The sequence below is a fragment of the Haplochromis burtoni genome, unplaced genomic scaffold (assembly GCF_018398535.1).
Source record: "Haplochromis burtoni strain Fernald_Lab_line unplaced genomic scaffold, NCSU_Asbu1 Contig_558, whole genome shotgun sequence".
Lineage (NCBI taxonomy): Eukaryota > Metazoa > Chordata > Actinopteri > Cichliformes > Cichlidae > Haplochromis > Haplochromis burtoni.
In genome coordinates, this window is record NW_024582919.1 from 182,622 (window position 1) to 197,874 (window position 15,253).

At 42.7% G+C, this 15,253-nt stretch overlaps 1 protein-coding gene across 2 annotated transcripts in view; it reads left to right on the top strand.

The window, feature by feature from the left end:
* Positions 1–510: 510 nt before the first annotated feature.
* The window catches only part of znrf2b (zinc and ring finger 2b), a 50,364-nt gene continuing 35,621 nt past the window's right edge, over positions 511–15,253 (top strand). For both annotated transcript variants that reach the window (XR_317416.3, XM_005948134.3), the window contains exon 1: positions 511–1,468. Coding sequence is in view for 1 of the 2 variants with exons in the window: in XM_005948134.3 (XP_005948196.1) it covers positions 1,078–1,468 (391 nt within the window). In the remaining variant the exon portion in view is untranslated. The remainder of the gene's footprint in view (positions 1,469–15,253) is intronic.

Below are 15,253 nucleotides of genomic sequence, written 5' to 3' on the forward strand. Positions count from 1 at the left end.
GAGAAAGAGGGGATCTGTGAGTTTCACGTGGTTGCCGGTAGGTAGCATAACAACAGCGGTGGCTGCAGTGACTCCTGACTCTCAAAAGTTCTAAGTTTGGACATATGCTGTGTGTCCAGAGGGGGATACATCGAGCGCTTGCGGACGTTGTAAGTTCTGTATGTAAGCACCTCTTGAAATCGGATGGATCTTTTTGATACACTTAGTCTATAGTGTTACAGATAACGCTACTCAGAAGTACATACAGCATGTAAAATCAACATTAGAGTTTTACATTAACTAATCAGTCATTATAACATAACTTGTGTGATTCTGAATAAGAAGTACTTTTATTTGAGATACCTGAAATGTATATTATTATTTGTGCTTACTTATTTAAATGCATAAATTGCCACTTTGTGGCTATTTAATAACATTAAACTACTGCTAAAGAGGCTTTGGTGCCTGGTGCATCTGTGATGTGCAGTGGGGAGTTAAACTCGGCAAAGGCTTTATTTTGAAACTTCTGGGCGGAAGTCCCCGTGAGCCTGCCTAGCTTGGCAGCTAGCCTGCGCAGCAAGTCTCCTTGCCGCCGCCGCTAAAACGGTTCAGTGCAGGACTTTCTCCTCCATCACTTCCTTCTACTGAGCAATGTGTTGTGAGGCAGGGGGGTGTGAGGAGCGCCACTCTTCACTGCTTCACGCGGCTCGGGAGCCATGGCGGAGGGGGTACTGAGGACGACCCAGCGGCCGGAGCACAGCGGGTCACCAGGAGCGGCTCAGCGCACAAGGAAGGACCCACGTTCTCACCTGCAGCACAGCCTCTAGAACCGTTACTGACGGAATACAATGGTGACGTCTGCTAAACTTTTCCGCACATCCCCAGCTTTGGTCACGCGCGGCCGCTTTAACTTTTCACCAACTGGCAGTTGTCGATTCTCGATGGTATCGTAGCGACGCGGAGTTTGGTGTGCTTTTCTCTTCTTCCAGGACCTGTGTCCTGTAAAGCCATCTGCCTCGGGCGGAAATCTGGCGTACTGTCCCGCAGCGAGCTCGCACAGCGCCTCGTTAATATTTCATATCCGAATCAGAGGTTAACATGGGGGCAAAGCAGAGCAGCCCCACTGCTAACCCAGCTGCTAACGGACGGACCAGAGCCTACTCCGGCTCGGACCTGCCCTCCAGCACGTCCGGCAGCAGCGCTGGCAGGACTGCCGCCCGGGGGGCGAGGTACCACGGTGCGTCCGGAGCCTCCGGACCCAGCACCAGCCAGCAGATCGGAGCCAGGGCCAGGTCTGTTGGGGGCTCGAGTTTAAGACCCCACTCTGGCATTAACATTCCCAACAGCGGCGGGGGCTACAGCTCCCCGGAGTCCGGCGGCAGCAGCCCAGAGGAGGCGGCGGACAGGGAGCGCTCGGGCGGAGGGCAAGAAGTTCCCCGGCTGTTGATTGGATCATTACCAGCACACCTTTCGCCTCATCTGTTCGGAGGTAAGAGCGCAGAGCTGCTCCGCTGCTGCGGTGACGCTGACGCACGGCTGTTTACAGCAGGGTACAGCGGAGAGGTTAGGACGGGGGGCAGTGGTAATCAAACAGGGTTCACTGATCGCTAGAAACGTAGTATTACAGTCAGCTGGTACTACACGAAGCATAACTGATGTGGGCCAGTTAGCGTTATGCTAAGGTGCTCCTCAATCCGAGGGAGAGTCAAATGATCGCAGAGGCGATGAACACACACCGTGTTCGTTACCTCATCGAAACTTTACAAGATTAACGAAAGCCAGAGGTCAGCTCCTTCCAAGAAAAATGATCAGAGCAGGTTTAAGTGAATGTGAAGCTCAAATAAAACATGTTTGTTTGGTTACTTTTGCAGTCGCTCTAGAAGCAAGACTCAAATAAATGCCCACATCTGTCTCGGTAAAGCCTCTACGCAGTTATCTTTCAATTATAAGTGACAGGAGCAATAATTTGCCCTAATGATAATAAATGATGACATTAATTGAGCTGCATTGATGTTACAAACTGTTCCTCTGGTGTTACTGTTGAGTCTTCAGTATTGAATGTTTGTAATGAATGAAAAAGATGCATTCAAAGGTTTGATTCCAGTTAGAGTAAATATGCGATGAACAGGTGAATCCAAAAGTTACGGTCAGGTGGAACATTAAGTGGTCGTCATTAGAGTGAGGAAGAATTATCAGAGATGGGCTTATTGTGTGTCAGTCACAAGTCGTTACCCAGTATTGTCAGTGGTGCCTGTGAATGTGAAGCCTGCCAACTAAATCCTCCCATTATCAGCTAACATTAGAAACCATCAGCAGATACCTGCAGACTAGCTAAGTATGTGTGTAGCCATCAAGATGTCACCCACTGGTTAGTGATGTCCAGTTAGGAAGCCTAAAGCTGCTTGCCATGTGAGGAGGGAGGGGTGGACATTTATTGGCTGATTACATGTCAGTCATGGGTGTTTTGGACCAGGGTTGGGAATGCTGGTTAAAGCTGGCGATGTTGGGCCAGACTAATACAGGGGTTTTAAGAGCGATAGCATTTCAGTATTCCGATACGTTGGGTGTCTTCTTCTCTTTCTGTCAGACACATGAAGCACACAGACACACAAACCATAAACATATTTGCCTAACATTTGTAATAGCCATGAAGTTATGCCCGTGATTGCAGTTATTTATTTACTCGTTTATGCTCTGCCCAGCTCTACAAAAAAATCACAACTTTTTATTCAGAATGATACAAAATCAAAGTTTGAGGCTCTGGAAGGTGTTTCCAAAGGTCACGGCCAACCACTGTTTTCTCAGCAGTGCTGTTAAACCGCAGGTATTTGACTGTGTGGCCATTAAAAAAGTGCTGCTTTTTGGCATTTCTGTGTTCACCTTCTAAACTGTCTGCGGTGATCTGACCAGCTCCCCAAACGACTTGTTAAGACTAGTTAATGTGATCCGTGGCACACATCAAACTGTGCAGCTAGCATTTTCTTTTACTGTAAGGGCCAACATGGAGGAAGTTGGTCACCCAGCTGTAACTTCACTGCCAAATATGTTTCTGAACAGTCTTGTGTTTGTGTCACAGTTTTGACTGAGCACAAGTTAGAAAGCTGACTGCAGTTCTCTGAACAGTGTCAGCGTTAATGGTTTTATGAGGTAAAACGGCGCCTTATTCTAAGCTCGACGTTGTTACAGTGATAATAGAAAAATGATCAAAAAGCGATCCACAGCCTAGCTTAGCTTCAAAGCAGCGCTATGAATTAGACACAGACAGCGATGAAGATGCTGGCCCCTGAGTGAGCGGCTCCTGCTGGCTTTAATAACAAATAATGTGTGATGGTGACGATGACTCATTTGAGCCAAGTGCTAAGATAAACAGCGCGAGCCTCCTTGTGAATGTGCTCTTCTTGGTTTCATTGATCTGCTGTGAGGGCTGTAGTGACTAATCTTCAAGCGCTCGAATGCTTCGTGACCTGAGATTGATCGGGGAACTGGGGCAGAGGTCAGATACACAGCTCGGCATGTGGCACAGAGGGAGTCGGTCTGGGAGCTGATCGTCAGCGCAGGTGAGGATCGGCTGGGTGATGCTCTCGGTGAAAACGATTCACATGGTGCAGCACATCATCCAGCACGAGCACAGTGAGTGTGTGTGCTTGTGTCTGTTCACAGAAGGAAGACAGAAACGCTGAGTTCATTCGGGGAAGACAATAGAGCCATTTGAGATGCATTGCCCTTCTCCTGGAGAGTATTTAGCAGCAGGCGGTTCAGGCTGGACAGTTTCCAGAAGGCATCATTTTTATATTTATTTACTAGTGTTTGCTGTTGTGTTTGCTGTCTGTCAGAACAGTGACAGGTTTTATGCCTTGATCTGATCATTTTATAATCTATAGCTTAAGCACGCTCACAGAATCTGAAGATGTTAAGACAGATCAAACCAATCCAGGCGAAAATAACCTCAAGTAAAATAAAATCATTCATCTGTCTGATAAAAGTACCTTTTAAGAAGATATTTAAAAGAAGTCCCAGACTCAGCCGGTCTCGTGTCCTCAGGCAGGCCCGGGGGCTCCGGCTGCAAATGCTCTGATAAAAGACCTCTGCCTCAGGACTACTCACCACATGCTGGCTTGTCGTCTTGTGTGTGTGAGGTCAGAAATGTTGGACTGAAAAAGGCCAAGGAGGAAGTAATAACATGGTTGACACTGAGAGCTGGAAAGTTTAACGTCAGTGATATAAGCAGATCAATGCATGTTAAGTTCATGCAGCTTAAATCACTGCTGCTGTGAAGGTGTGTGAAACGCTCTCTGTATGTTTAACAGTCAAAATAGATCCTGTCTGTGAAACAGATGTTTGTGGTGTGCTGCTCAGAAGTGTTCAGATGATTCGGCTGGTGAGTCACGTAATGAGCGCTGAGCCCCGGAGGGCAAAAACAACACTGCAACTTGTTGGACCCTGACAGTTTGTAGAAGCTGAAGCATGCCAACATTTCATTGGTTTCATTCTTATCACCTCTGAAACGGAGGGAAAAACCGATGTGATAAAACTCGCAGGTATCGTTTGATCCAGGTGCAACTGTTGCTTTCCACTCTCTGTGTTTGTGCAACACTTTGCATTTTATCATTATTATTCATCTCTGACACTTTTCCACAGTGTGTCTTTTGTGCTGTTTATTCCCCTCATCTGATCACAGAAGATGGCCCCGCCCCTCCCTGAGTGGTTCTTCTGGAGGTTTTTCCTGTTAAAAGGGAGTTTTTTTCTTCCCACTGTTGCCAGATGCTTGTTCATAGGAGGTGGGCATTTACTCAGTATTATTGTAGATAGAGCAGGGCGATATGGCCAAAAATTTTTATCACGATATATATTTGAAACTTTGCGATAACGATATAACTGACGATATAATTGATGCGAGACAAAATACAATTCCACAACTTTACTAGCGCAAAAAAAAATCCATTTATTTTCACTTAAACAAGCAGCTGTTTTTCATGTGCATTAAAGCTATATAAAACTTTAACAGTGCAAATGCAAATTCCTTGCTGAAAGTTTAACCAAAAGGCATTTCCAGTAGAAATGGGCTGACATATCCTGAGCATAACCATGTATAATATCCACTGAAGTTAAAAAGAGGTGCTTTGCAACATTAAACTGCAGTGTGCAATAGTACGTATTTTTCGGACCATAAGGTGCACGGGATTATAAGGCACATTAAGCGAAACAAAGCAGTCAGATAAATCAAACTTTATTCAACTCATTCTTCTTGCTTCCTCCACTTCTGTACCATTGATTCATTAATGTTGAATTCTCTGCAGCTGCTCTATTCCCATGTTGTTGCAGTATATTAATGACTAACCTCGTATTGTGGATGGATTATCTCAGTTGTTCTCCTGACTGAAGTTTGGTCCGTTTACAGCATCCTGCCATGCGATTGCATTTGTCTCTAACCATAGGAACCTTCACGTTAACTTTTATTGAGTGGAAAAAAGTTAGTGTTCATCCTCCAGCTTCACTGTTTATGTTATGCTAACATAGCTGTGTCGCTAGCGATCACGTAGCACATCATTATATACCAGCTAGCCCAACTTCAGTAACCCTACAAACTCACTGCTGTTTAGTTTCCTGTCTTCATTTATGTTGGAAGTGATAGCAGAGCTGTACGTTTGATTATTTTTCAGAAATCTCTCAGTCAGAACATGCTATATCATGCTTAGGTAACTAGCGAAACTAGCGAGCTAACTTCCGCTAGCTTCCTGCTAACTTCTAACTCCGTTAAATGTAATAAATTCTGTTTTCATGGATGCCTGGATGTTAAACTTCATAGTTACACCTGGTAAAGCAGCAACACTGTGATGCTGCAGTGTTCGTTTGACTTTGGGACATGAAGCGGACGGAGTCTTGGACCCAGATTTACGAGCACCTTAGTCCGACAAATACGGCAATAACGACGGCCCGTTAACGACGGCATATTGTACAAAAAAAAAGTGCTTTGTTGTGTATCTGACGGACAAACACCAAACCAGTTCCACATCACTGGAGCTGCACCATTTTTACAAACTAATTCTGGTTCATCTGTTTCACTCAACGATCGGCTTTCCCCCTTCTCATTCTCCGTTGCCGCCATGCTTTTTCGGCCATGTGCGTATGAAAAGATGCGCGTTTTACTCATATTCTATTGCGATATTTTATTTTCTTATTGTTGCCTAACATTGTACAGGTATTACCGTGAACGGTATGATATGGCTCAGCCCTAGTTGTAGAGTCTTTACCTTACAGTATAAAGTACCTTGAAGCAACCCTTGTTTTGATTTGACACTATATAAATCAAACTGAATGAAACAAATCTGCACTTCAACATCTAGAGAATGTTTACACTGCTACCAGTACAAAGGTACAGTGTGTATTTTGGATCTGGACCGGTCAGTAACAATCCTGCTATTTCAGACTAAAGGCCAAGCGTTTTAGTGTAGTCCAAGTAAAAAAATATGGAGGTGGAAATGATCAGACTCACTTTAAACAATCTGATTATAACAGCCTTTAATGTAAATCAATGTTTTGATTTGATTTGAAAGAGGAAAAACTGAGCAACTGAATTTGACAGTGTCAGAAAACAACCCCTCCTGTGGACACGTTACTGTCTGAAAGCCTGGCGTGGGCACACTGACATTTACACTAATGCTGGTAAACCTGCTGTCAGCTGATCCATCCACATGGTGGTTCCACCTATCAGACTCTATTTAATAATAATATTATTGATTATTATTTAATCTGATTAATAGTAGAGTTAGTAATCACATTATAAGCATATTAAAAGTGTGTTGCAATAATATTTAAAGAGACAGCAGTTATGGTCGAGGCTGTTTTCAAACACTGGATCCAAGAATTTACCTGAGACTGTAAGCAGCAGGTGGATAACATGATGGATGATTTTGTATCTAAACATGAACGATAATATTAATGTTACCGTTGGAAAAGTCTGCATTAAACAGATAAATACGAGGAGAGGGTTCACAGATTATACGTTTCCATCTTCTTTAAGTTGCCGATCTGTTAGTGAATGGGAGCTATCAAATGTTTACAAGGTATGAAACATATCTATATGCATAAATTATTATCAAATAAACCAAGAGATAAAACACTGCAACTTCACACATTCGTAGTAATACAAGAAGCATATCTTTTTACACGAGACTCCCTCAACTTTTGACACATAGCACCAGTGTGTTTCACCATTCTAAGCTTTAGCTTTGACAAAGGCTTTTTCTCCTCAAGACAGCATGCCACTCTGTCTCTCCATCCATTGACCAATGTGCTGAGGATGGAAATGCTGAGAGTCATAATGCCATGAATGAACTGAATCAGGAGGTTTTGGGGCATTGTGTTTGACAGTGCTCTTCATGAAAAGACCAAATGGAGGAACATCCTCTGGAAGAATAGTACACATCCTTCCTGTAGTGGTGCAAAGACGGGGAGATTTCATGGCAGGAAGCAGAGAAACACTTATTTGAAACCTGTCGTGTCTGCATTGAAATTTCTACTGCAAGTTAGCGCTGTTCCATATCATTTCATCCATAATACTGAATAGAAACTTTTACATGATATAAAAGTTTCTTATCAATATATTAATTACAGAGTGACCATGTGTTTACGTTCTCTGGATGCACAAACACAAACAGATAGCAGACAAGTCCATGCATGTCAGTCAGCAGCGGCTCTGATGAATTATTAAACTACTCCAAGAACTTCCAACAAAGCACAAAGATTTGTGCACAATATGGAAGAAAATTGTTCACGTTAAAGATGGAAACTTGTTTCATCCACTGAGGTGGAATCGCTGTCAGGTCCAACCAGGAGGATACGCCAGCAAGCTGGTGATCGTGATCGAACTTGGAGGCTGTCTCACCACCTCTACCTACACCTACTACCAGCTGTGTCTGCATCAGTGCTTCAGACTGCGATCGTATATTTCAGTTATTAGGAAAGAGGAGGTGATAGTTGCATGATGTGAGTGGATGACATGTGGGCTTTGCATAACATGCTGTGGTGTTTACCTGCAGTTCATTCAGAGCAGCAATCAGACCTACATCACAGGAGCAGATTGAACACCTGTTAAAGAAAGAACTCCCTCATTATCATCCACAGGGAGAACATGTTCATGTATCAGAGAATTTGAACTGATTTATTTGGACTCGCAGGTTTTTGTTCAAAATAGAAGAAAGTCGAAGAGAAAGGAAAAACAGCACACACACTGTGGTGATCATTGCTTTCTGCACAGGCTTGGCTCATTTTAAATGAGTCTGAGCCAACCCGCCTTCCCACCGACTTCCTACTTGAATTTGTCTGTGAGCGGGAGGAGCGAAACAAACGGTACAGTATCTGTAAAACCTGTGAACCAAACATTCACCATTTCGGTACATTTTTCGTAGTACCCTTAGTCTTTATTATTTTGGCGCTGTATGTGAGTGCATGTGAGCGTGTTTACTAAAACAAACACATTCATGCACCGAGCACCACACACACGTGTCAGGTTGTGTGCACAGGTTGTTAGTGTGAGTCAGCAGACAGGAGTGTAATAATTAACTTGGCTCGTTCAGTATCCTTCTTCTATGATGGCCACATGCATGGATCAGTAGTGTGCACACACATGCACACACATTTAAACTTGTCTGCAGGCTGTGTTAGCAGGTGGCGTGATGGCTTTATTAAAGGTGCTGGATCTTCATTTAAAGAACAGACTGGTGGATATGCAGCAGAGCAGCTTTGCCACACTCAAGCCAAAAACAGTCTGTTTTTGCTGAAGAGTATGCAACGCTGACAGAAATGTAATGCAAATGAGGAAGAGAGCTTTAAATAACGTGGTCTGATGAGCAGCATAACACATTCATGCTGTTTGTCTCAAACACAAACGGATGTGTTTGTTTCTTAGTGTCAGAACCACAGACTGTATTTAAAAGATGGACATAGCTGCCGTGGCACTATGAAACGAGCCGATGGTTTTGGCCCCTGTATTTTTGAATGTCACTGTTGGGCCAGTGGGTGAGATTAGATATTAAAAATTAAATTTGATAATGCTGTCAATCTTGGTTAGCAAGCTGCATTCATAACATCTTTGCTAATTGGCATTTGCCTGAATAGCATATTCACCCCTAAAAGCCGTCGGGGTGAGGACTAGAGGACTACATTGCCTAGATGTTGTATGGAATTGCACTTTGTGAATACTTGTGCTATGGAGGTAGAAGTTAGCTGTTGTGTAGTGACCCGTGTTTGCTTTTTGTCCCAGACTGTGTGGTGTAATAGTTTGTGAATTTAAGTGGCTGTTTCCTGCCCCGATTACAAACACCACGCAGCATTCTGACATTATTTGTGTTCCTGCAGAAAACCTTTAAAGTGGGATCAGTCAGTAATGGCGCCTCTTTCTGCCAATCCAAGCAAGCAGATAAAAGCTGCCACGTATGCTCTTTCTTTTTTTTTTCAGTACCTGCTCTGCTCAGCTCAACTCAGTTTTTTCAGGGTTTGCATTAGGTGGTAGTACCAGCCTACTCAGCTGGGGTTCCAAGGCGATCCAGAGATGTGACCTCAAGAGACTGCATGCCACCGATTGGCCAGTACGCAGCGTCAGTCGATGATTCATGAGAGTGATTTCTTTACAGAAATCAGAACCGCCATTTTTGAAACCCGGCAACAAGGGAAACAGCTGCAGAAAGTCAACACTGTGGTCCAAGCAGCAGGTATACCATCGCCTCGAGCTCCTGCTTTGTTGTGTGTTTGTGTTGCATACAAAGATGTCACAGGCTAGGGCTGTTCGATATAACGATATATATCGGATGACGATATAAAAACGTCTGTCGTTCCATTTTACGCTACCGTTTGTTTCGTGGTGTCGCAAAATAAACTGTTTACGGCAACATTTGTTCATGTGTTGATGTCACTGTGGTTATTATTAATTTCTTAAAGTTCTCTCTCTCTCTTATATTTAATAAAACCACACCACGGACGGACAAGAGCCTGTTTTTATGCGTTGTCGTTAGCAACAATGACGGTAAAACCATTTCCACGTAAACCTTTCACAATAAAGCTCAAGATCCTGTTGAGACTTTTCAAAATAAACTGAATCACGTGAAAGATGCAGATTATTTACGGATGAGAAGTAAAAAAGAGCCGCCAGGTGCTAAAAAATAAACTTAGACTCAAACGTTAGAACAGGCTTCTCCCCGCAGCACGCCGTGTAATAAATACTCACAAAGAAAACGGCGGCCGTTACAACTTATGTCTAAAAATGTATCGTTTCATGCATCGGTTAAAACACTCGACTCCAGCTACACGACGCGCAGCTGGAAACACTTCACGCAAGTCGAGCTGCCCGAGATTCACAGAGATTTACAGAAAATGTTACATTTTGTGATTTATATCGTTATCGGACGATAGATGTCTTATATCGGGATATGAGACTTTAGTCATATCGCACAGCCTCATCACAGGCTTTTGGACACATTGCTATAATGACCTCACGCACACATGAGCTACTCAGTTTTAATGGAAAGCGGCCATAACAGCTGAGGAGGTTCTAGTGGAAAAGAGATTAGAGTGGATCCCAGCTGAAACACCTACCAGCAAATAGAGATGGCACGATACCACTTTTTTATGTCCGATACCGATACCGATATCATAAATTTGGATATCTGCCGATACCGATATGAATCCGATATAGTGTTTTTTAATCAACAAAACTGTTTTTTAAATATCTTGCTGCATTTTGTATAAGTTCATACTCAAGTTTAAAACAACAACTACACTAAAGCTATTCTGTTATACCTGTATGCAAAAAAAATATTTCATAGTTCAGCAATACTGATCAATCTAATAAACTTAAACCTACACCATCCTCCCTATTCTGGTATTTTAAAGAGTACTTAGCATAAATATTAAGCAACCTAACTAATAGGGTTCCAACTCCCAGCAACAACAAAAATAAATAAATAAAAAATAGGGAACCACCCCTCACGCTCCACCTCATGATGCTTAATCGACGTAATCAACCTTAATTTGATGCAGTGTGAAAAAAAATGCACAGAAATCAATTATTTTTCAAGAAATATTAAATAGATTCAACATCTTTCTTCAACAAAATTGCAGACTGCACAGATGGTACCTTCCCAAAGGAAAAAGTACTATAGCTTACTAGGGTATATATATTAGACTTAATAGTCACTATATACAGTAATGGACTTCTATTCATTTTACATCAAATTAAAACTTTGGGTGTCAGATAATTATTTATTAAAAGCTCGACATTTTAAATGAGAATAAGAAAGAAAAGTATGTCTTTGTGCCCCCTTTTCCCTGTTAATGCCCTATCGGCCCCCCTGGCTAAACTTTGCTAGATCCGCCCCTGCACAGTTACCAGCCGTCAGCTACGTAGAAAAAGATCCTGGTGTAGAAAGTAATATTAAATAAATTCTAACAACAGCTTATCAAGCTTAAACGTGCTGCTGTTGTTCAGCCGCTGGTTTGCTCTTTCTGGTGCGAAGTGGGCCAAAAACAAAGACGGACTCGCGACAGAAAAGCCGATCAGCTGATCATTTAAGCAGTTTCACGATTGAAGTAGCAGCCGGAGAGCGAGAGGCAGTCGCTCGTTAAGCTTAGCGTGGGAATGCTTTACAAACATTCAGAGATGGACTTACACACTTGCTTTACTTCTCTCGGGGATAACTTTGTCGGAGATGAAATGCCAGGTTGCTAGCGAAGCTCCAATGCTATCCAGACCACCGACAGGTCCCGCATGCCACAGCCGCTCTATCACGTGATGCATACTGCTCCGACGTGCTAACGTTCTGAGGTGAGTTACGGCGTGTTGCAAGTTTTGTGAGGTGCTTTCGTGATATTTAATGGATCGGATTACATTTTTTATTTTTCTCCGATATCCGATCCAGTAATTTAGGTCAGTATCGGACCGATACCGATACGTAATATCGGATCGGTCCATCTCTACCAGCAAATCTGCATATTCCAGCCTGGTCTCAGTTGAAGCACACGTTTTATTGATGCTCCCAGAGAGCAGCCTTTATGTGCATCCTTTTTTTCCCCAATAAGCTACTTTTAGTGATTGCACTTTAATCTGAAGTTTGAGTCTGATTGAACCAGGTGCCAGCCGCAGTAGCTGCTTAACATTTAACAATAGCTAAAATAAAATAATCTTCTATTTTTGCAGGATCTGCACAATATTGTCTCATAACACTAAAAATGGTTTCTACCTGGGATGTTGTCTTGGCTGAAGCTTCTTAACCAGCTGCTTAAAGTCCTGTTTGTCAGTCATTTCCATCCACCCTTTGCTCCTCCTGTGATATGGAGCGCAGCTAGCGAGGGTTCCAGCGGTGTTTGGTCATGCGTTTACATTTTGGTTGCATCTCACCAGCTGCTAGCGTCTCCTTCGTATCCTGGTTTTACTCGTCACTGTGTTTTTGCCTGAAGTGGTCAAACGTGTTTGTTGTTTCCACCTAAAGGTAAAATACTTTGCATGTTTTGCTGGGCTTTGTTGGAGGCTGTTGATCGCTCCCTTTTAGGTACTCAAGCTGATACTTGGCTCTCAGACATGCCCAGACTTGTGTTGTTGTTGAGCGCACTAGGGAGTGCAAAGCCATATGACATAATAATTTGACATTTTTATGCTATTTAAAAATGTGTATTGTCACAGATGATATGATATGGCTCAAACTATCCAGTGCATGTAAGGTTCTCGATTCCAACGAGCAGCGGTCATTTTTCACAAACCACAGCACAACTACTGACTGAGAACTTCTGTGCGGCTGATTCAGTTATATATTAAAGTCCTCACTGCAAAAAGAAAAGAGAGAAAAAAATATTTGTTTTTACAAAATATTTTTCAAAAGTCCTGTAACTTTCTGCCAGGAGTACAGCGCTATACAAATGCAGGCCATTTTACAGACTTTTAAATGATAAAACAGAAAATTCTGTAGACTGGCAGCATGTTGGTCTGTGCTGCTTACAGATAGTCCCTTTAATTTGAACATGTTTTCTGTACCATTAACAGACCTTTCTGTAATAGTAAAATGTGAATACTACCATTTACAGCTGTTTCCTTTCACTGTAACTCTTTAAATATACGTTACAGTTACAACCTAATGCACCCTTTGCTCAAAAATCCTTAAACTAATCTGTGCTTAGTACACAACATGACTCGTGTGTTTAATGTGAAATATCCTTTTATTCTTCTCAACTCAAAAACAATACCAAAATATAACGACAGAATCCATTTTACCATAAAATGACTAAACAGCTGATACATGAATAATAAATATCAAAGTCATAATCTTTACAATTTGAGCATTTTATTTCTCCTGATGTCAGTTTGTAAATTTCTTCATATAGTTCATACACATGTACAGTTTTCATCAAACAGGATGCCTCACACACATTTACACACATTTCATTTAACAATATGCAGAGTACCTTAAACTAGAATCATGGCTGTGGTTGTTTGTTTTGTGGTTGTCTGTGTGTTAAGTCTGTATAACGTCCAGTATTACTTGTGTACGGCCAAAGAACACATTGATATCTGACACACCAGCAGCATCTGTCAGTGGCATTTAATGCGCTGGTTTGTGGCATTTTGGGGCTGATGCAGATGCAGGTTTTATGGGAGTAAGAAAATAACAATATTCATATTTCAGCTACACAGAGCCGTGAAATATGAGATACTACTTGTGACCTACACGGATTGCATTGCCCATTTTGTCCTCTGTCATTCTCCTCCAACTACAAAGCTCCTGTTATTCCACTTCACTAACATGTCTCAGAGTCTTTGTTTTGATGTATTGGGTGTATTCTCCTGTCCCCACAACATGCTCTGTTTCCCCCCATCCTCTGTCACCACCAGCACGGGCACCTTGTCGGACTTTTACTTCACCTTAACAGCATTAGCCTTACTCGTCTGAGTATCCTGAGCATGAACATTGTTAACTTTTAGAGCCCAACAGATTTATTGGCAGGCTGATGTTATCAATCATTAGAAACTATTATCCTGTCTGTCAGAGCTATTGCAGCACGGCTGCCCCACCCTGAACCCGGTTCTGTTCATCCCACTTTCACCGAGTGTTTGCTCGTAGGGGTCGTCTGATTTTCTCTGTATTGTTGAGTCTTACAATATAACCTGCCTTGAGGTGACTATTGGTGTGATTTTACCACTGTTAGGTTGAAATTGTTAAATGTTGTCATTGTGTTACTTAAATTTGTAAGTCTTGGTTCAAACTGTATGATCAAAGACACTCCTGTTTCTATTGCCATCCCCAGCCTGTAGAATGGTGGGCAGGCTGTAGTGTTTTATTACAGGCACAGCTATGTGAGGCTTCTGTTTTCTTGTTTAGTGAACTTCCTGCCTTTATGACCCTTTTGGTGAGCAGGAGGTCACACAAACGCACCCCCAAACACACACGCGCACACACACACACATACATGCTCACACACTTTTGCAATGCTCCTTTTTGTGTTGAGTTTTGTTGTTGTTCTTAGCACAGGTCCATTGTTGGTCGACACAGACTCGATACAGGAGGGCGTTTATATGTGCATGGCTTCAGGTTCCCTTCTTGTGTGTAAGAGTTCCTGAAGCAGCAAAGACAGAGAAAGAAGCCACCAGGTATGCTCCAGCTCTACAGCAGTTATGGACAGTTGTTCCACGCCATCATTAGGCTGCTGCTACTTGTTCTTCTTTTGGCTGTTCTCTTCAGACCGGCTCAGCTGTCTCATCTCACTCTGTCCCTAGCATCCTCTTCTGTCACACTAAACCTCTGCACGTCCTTTCTTACTACAAACATGAACGTCTGCTGTGGTCCTCCTCTTTTCCTCCTGTCTCATAGCTGCATCTTCAGTATCCTTTGGCCAGTATATCCACTATCCCTTCCCTGTCTGCCAACAGTTGCACAGTTTCCACCGTTAACCTGTAAACCAACAGCACCAGAGGCGGTTGTTGTAAACCTGGGCTCAAACCAATCCAATGTTGAAATGTCATTCTTTATGATCCGCACTGGCCATTGTTTTACACCCTTACTGGCACAACCCTTCCCATTTATCCGGGCTTAGGACTGGCACTAGGAGTGCACTCGCTTGTGTGCAGTAAGGCTGCCATAGAAAGGTCCAGAACTCGACATTATATCAAATTAGAGAAAAACACCTTATTGCTGAAAGTGGTTGCACTCAGTGTGTCCAGAGACATCCTGACATAGTCGTAGTGCGTACCTATATAGCATCTGTAGAATTTCTCTCACTATGTGCAAGCTGT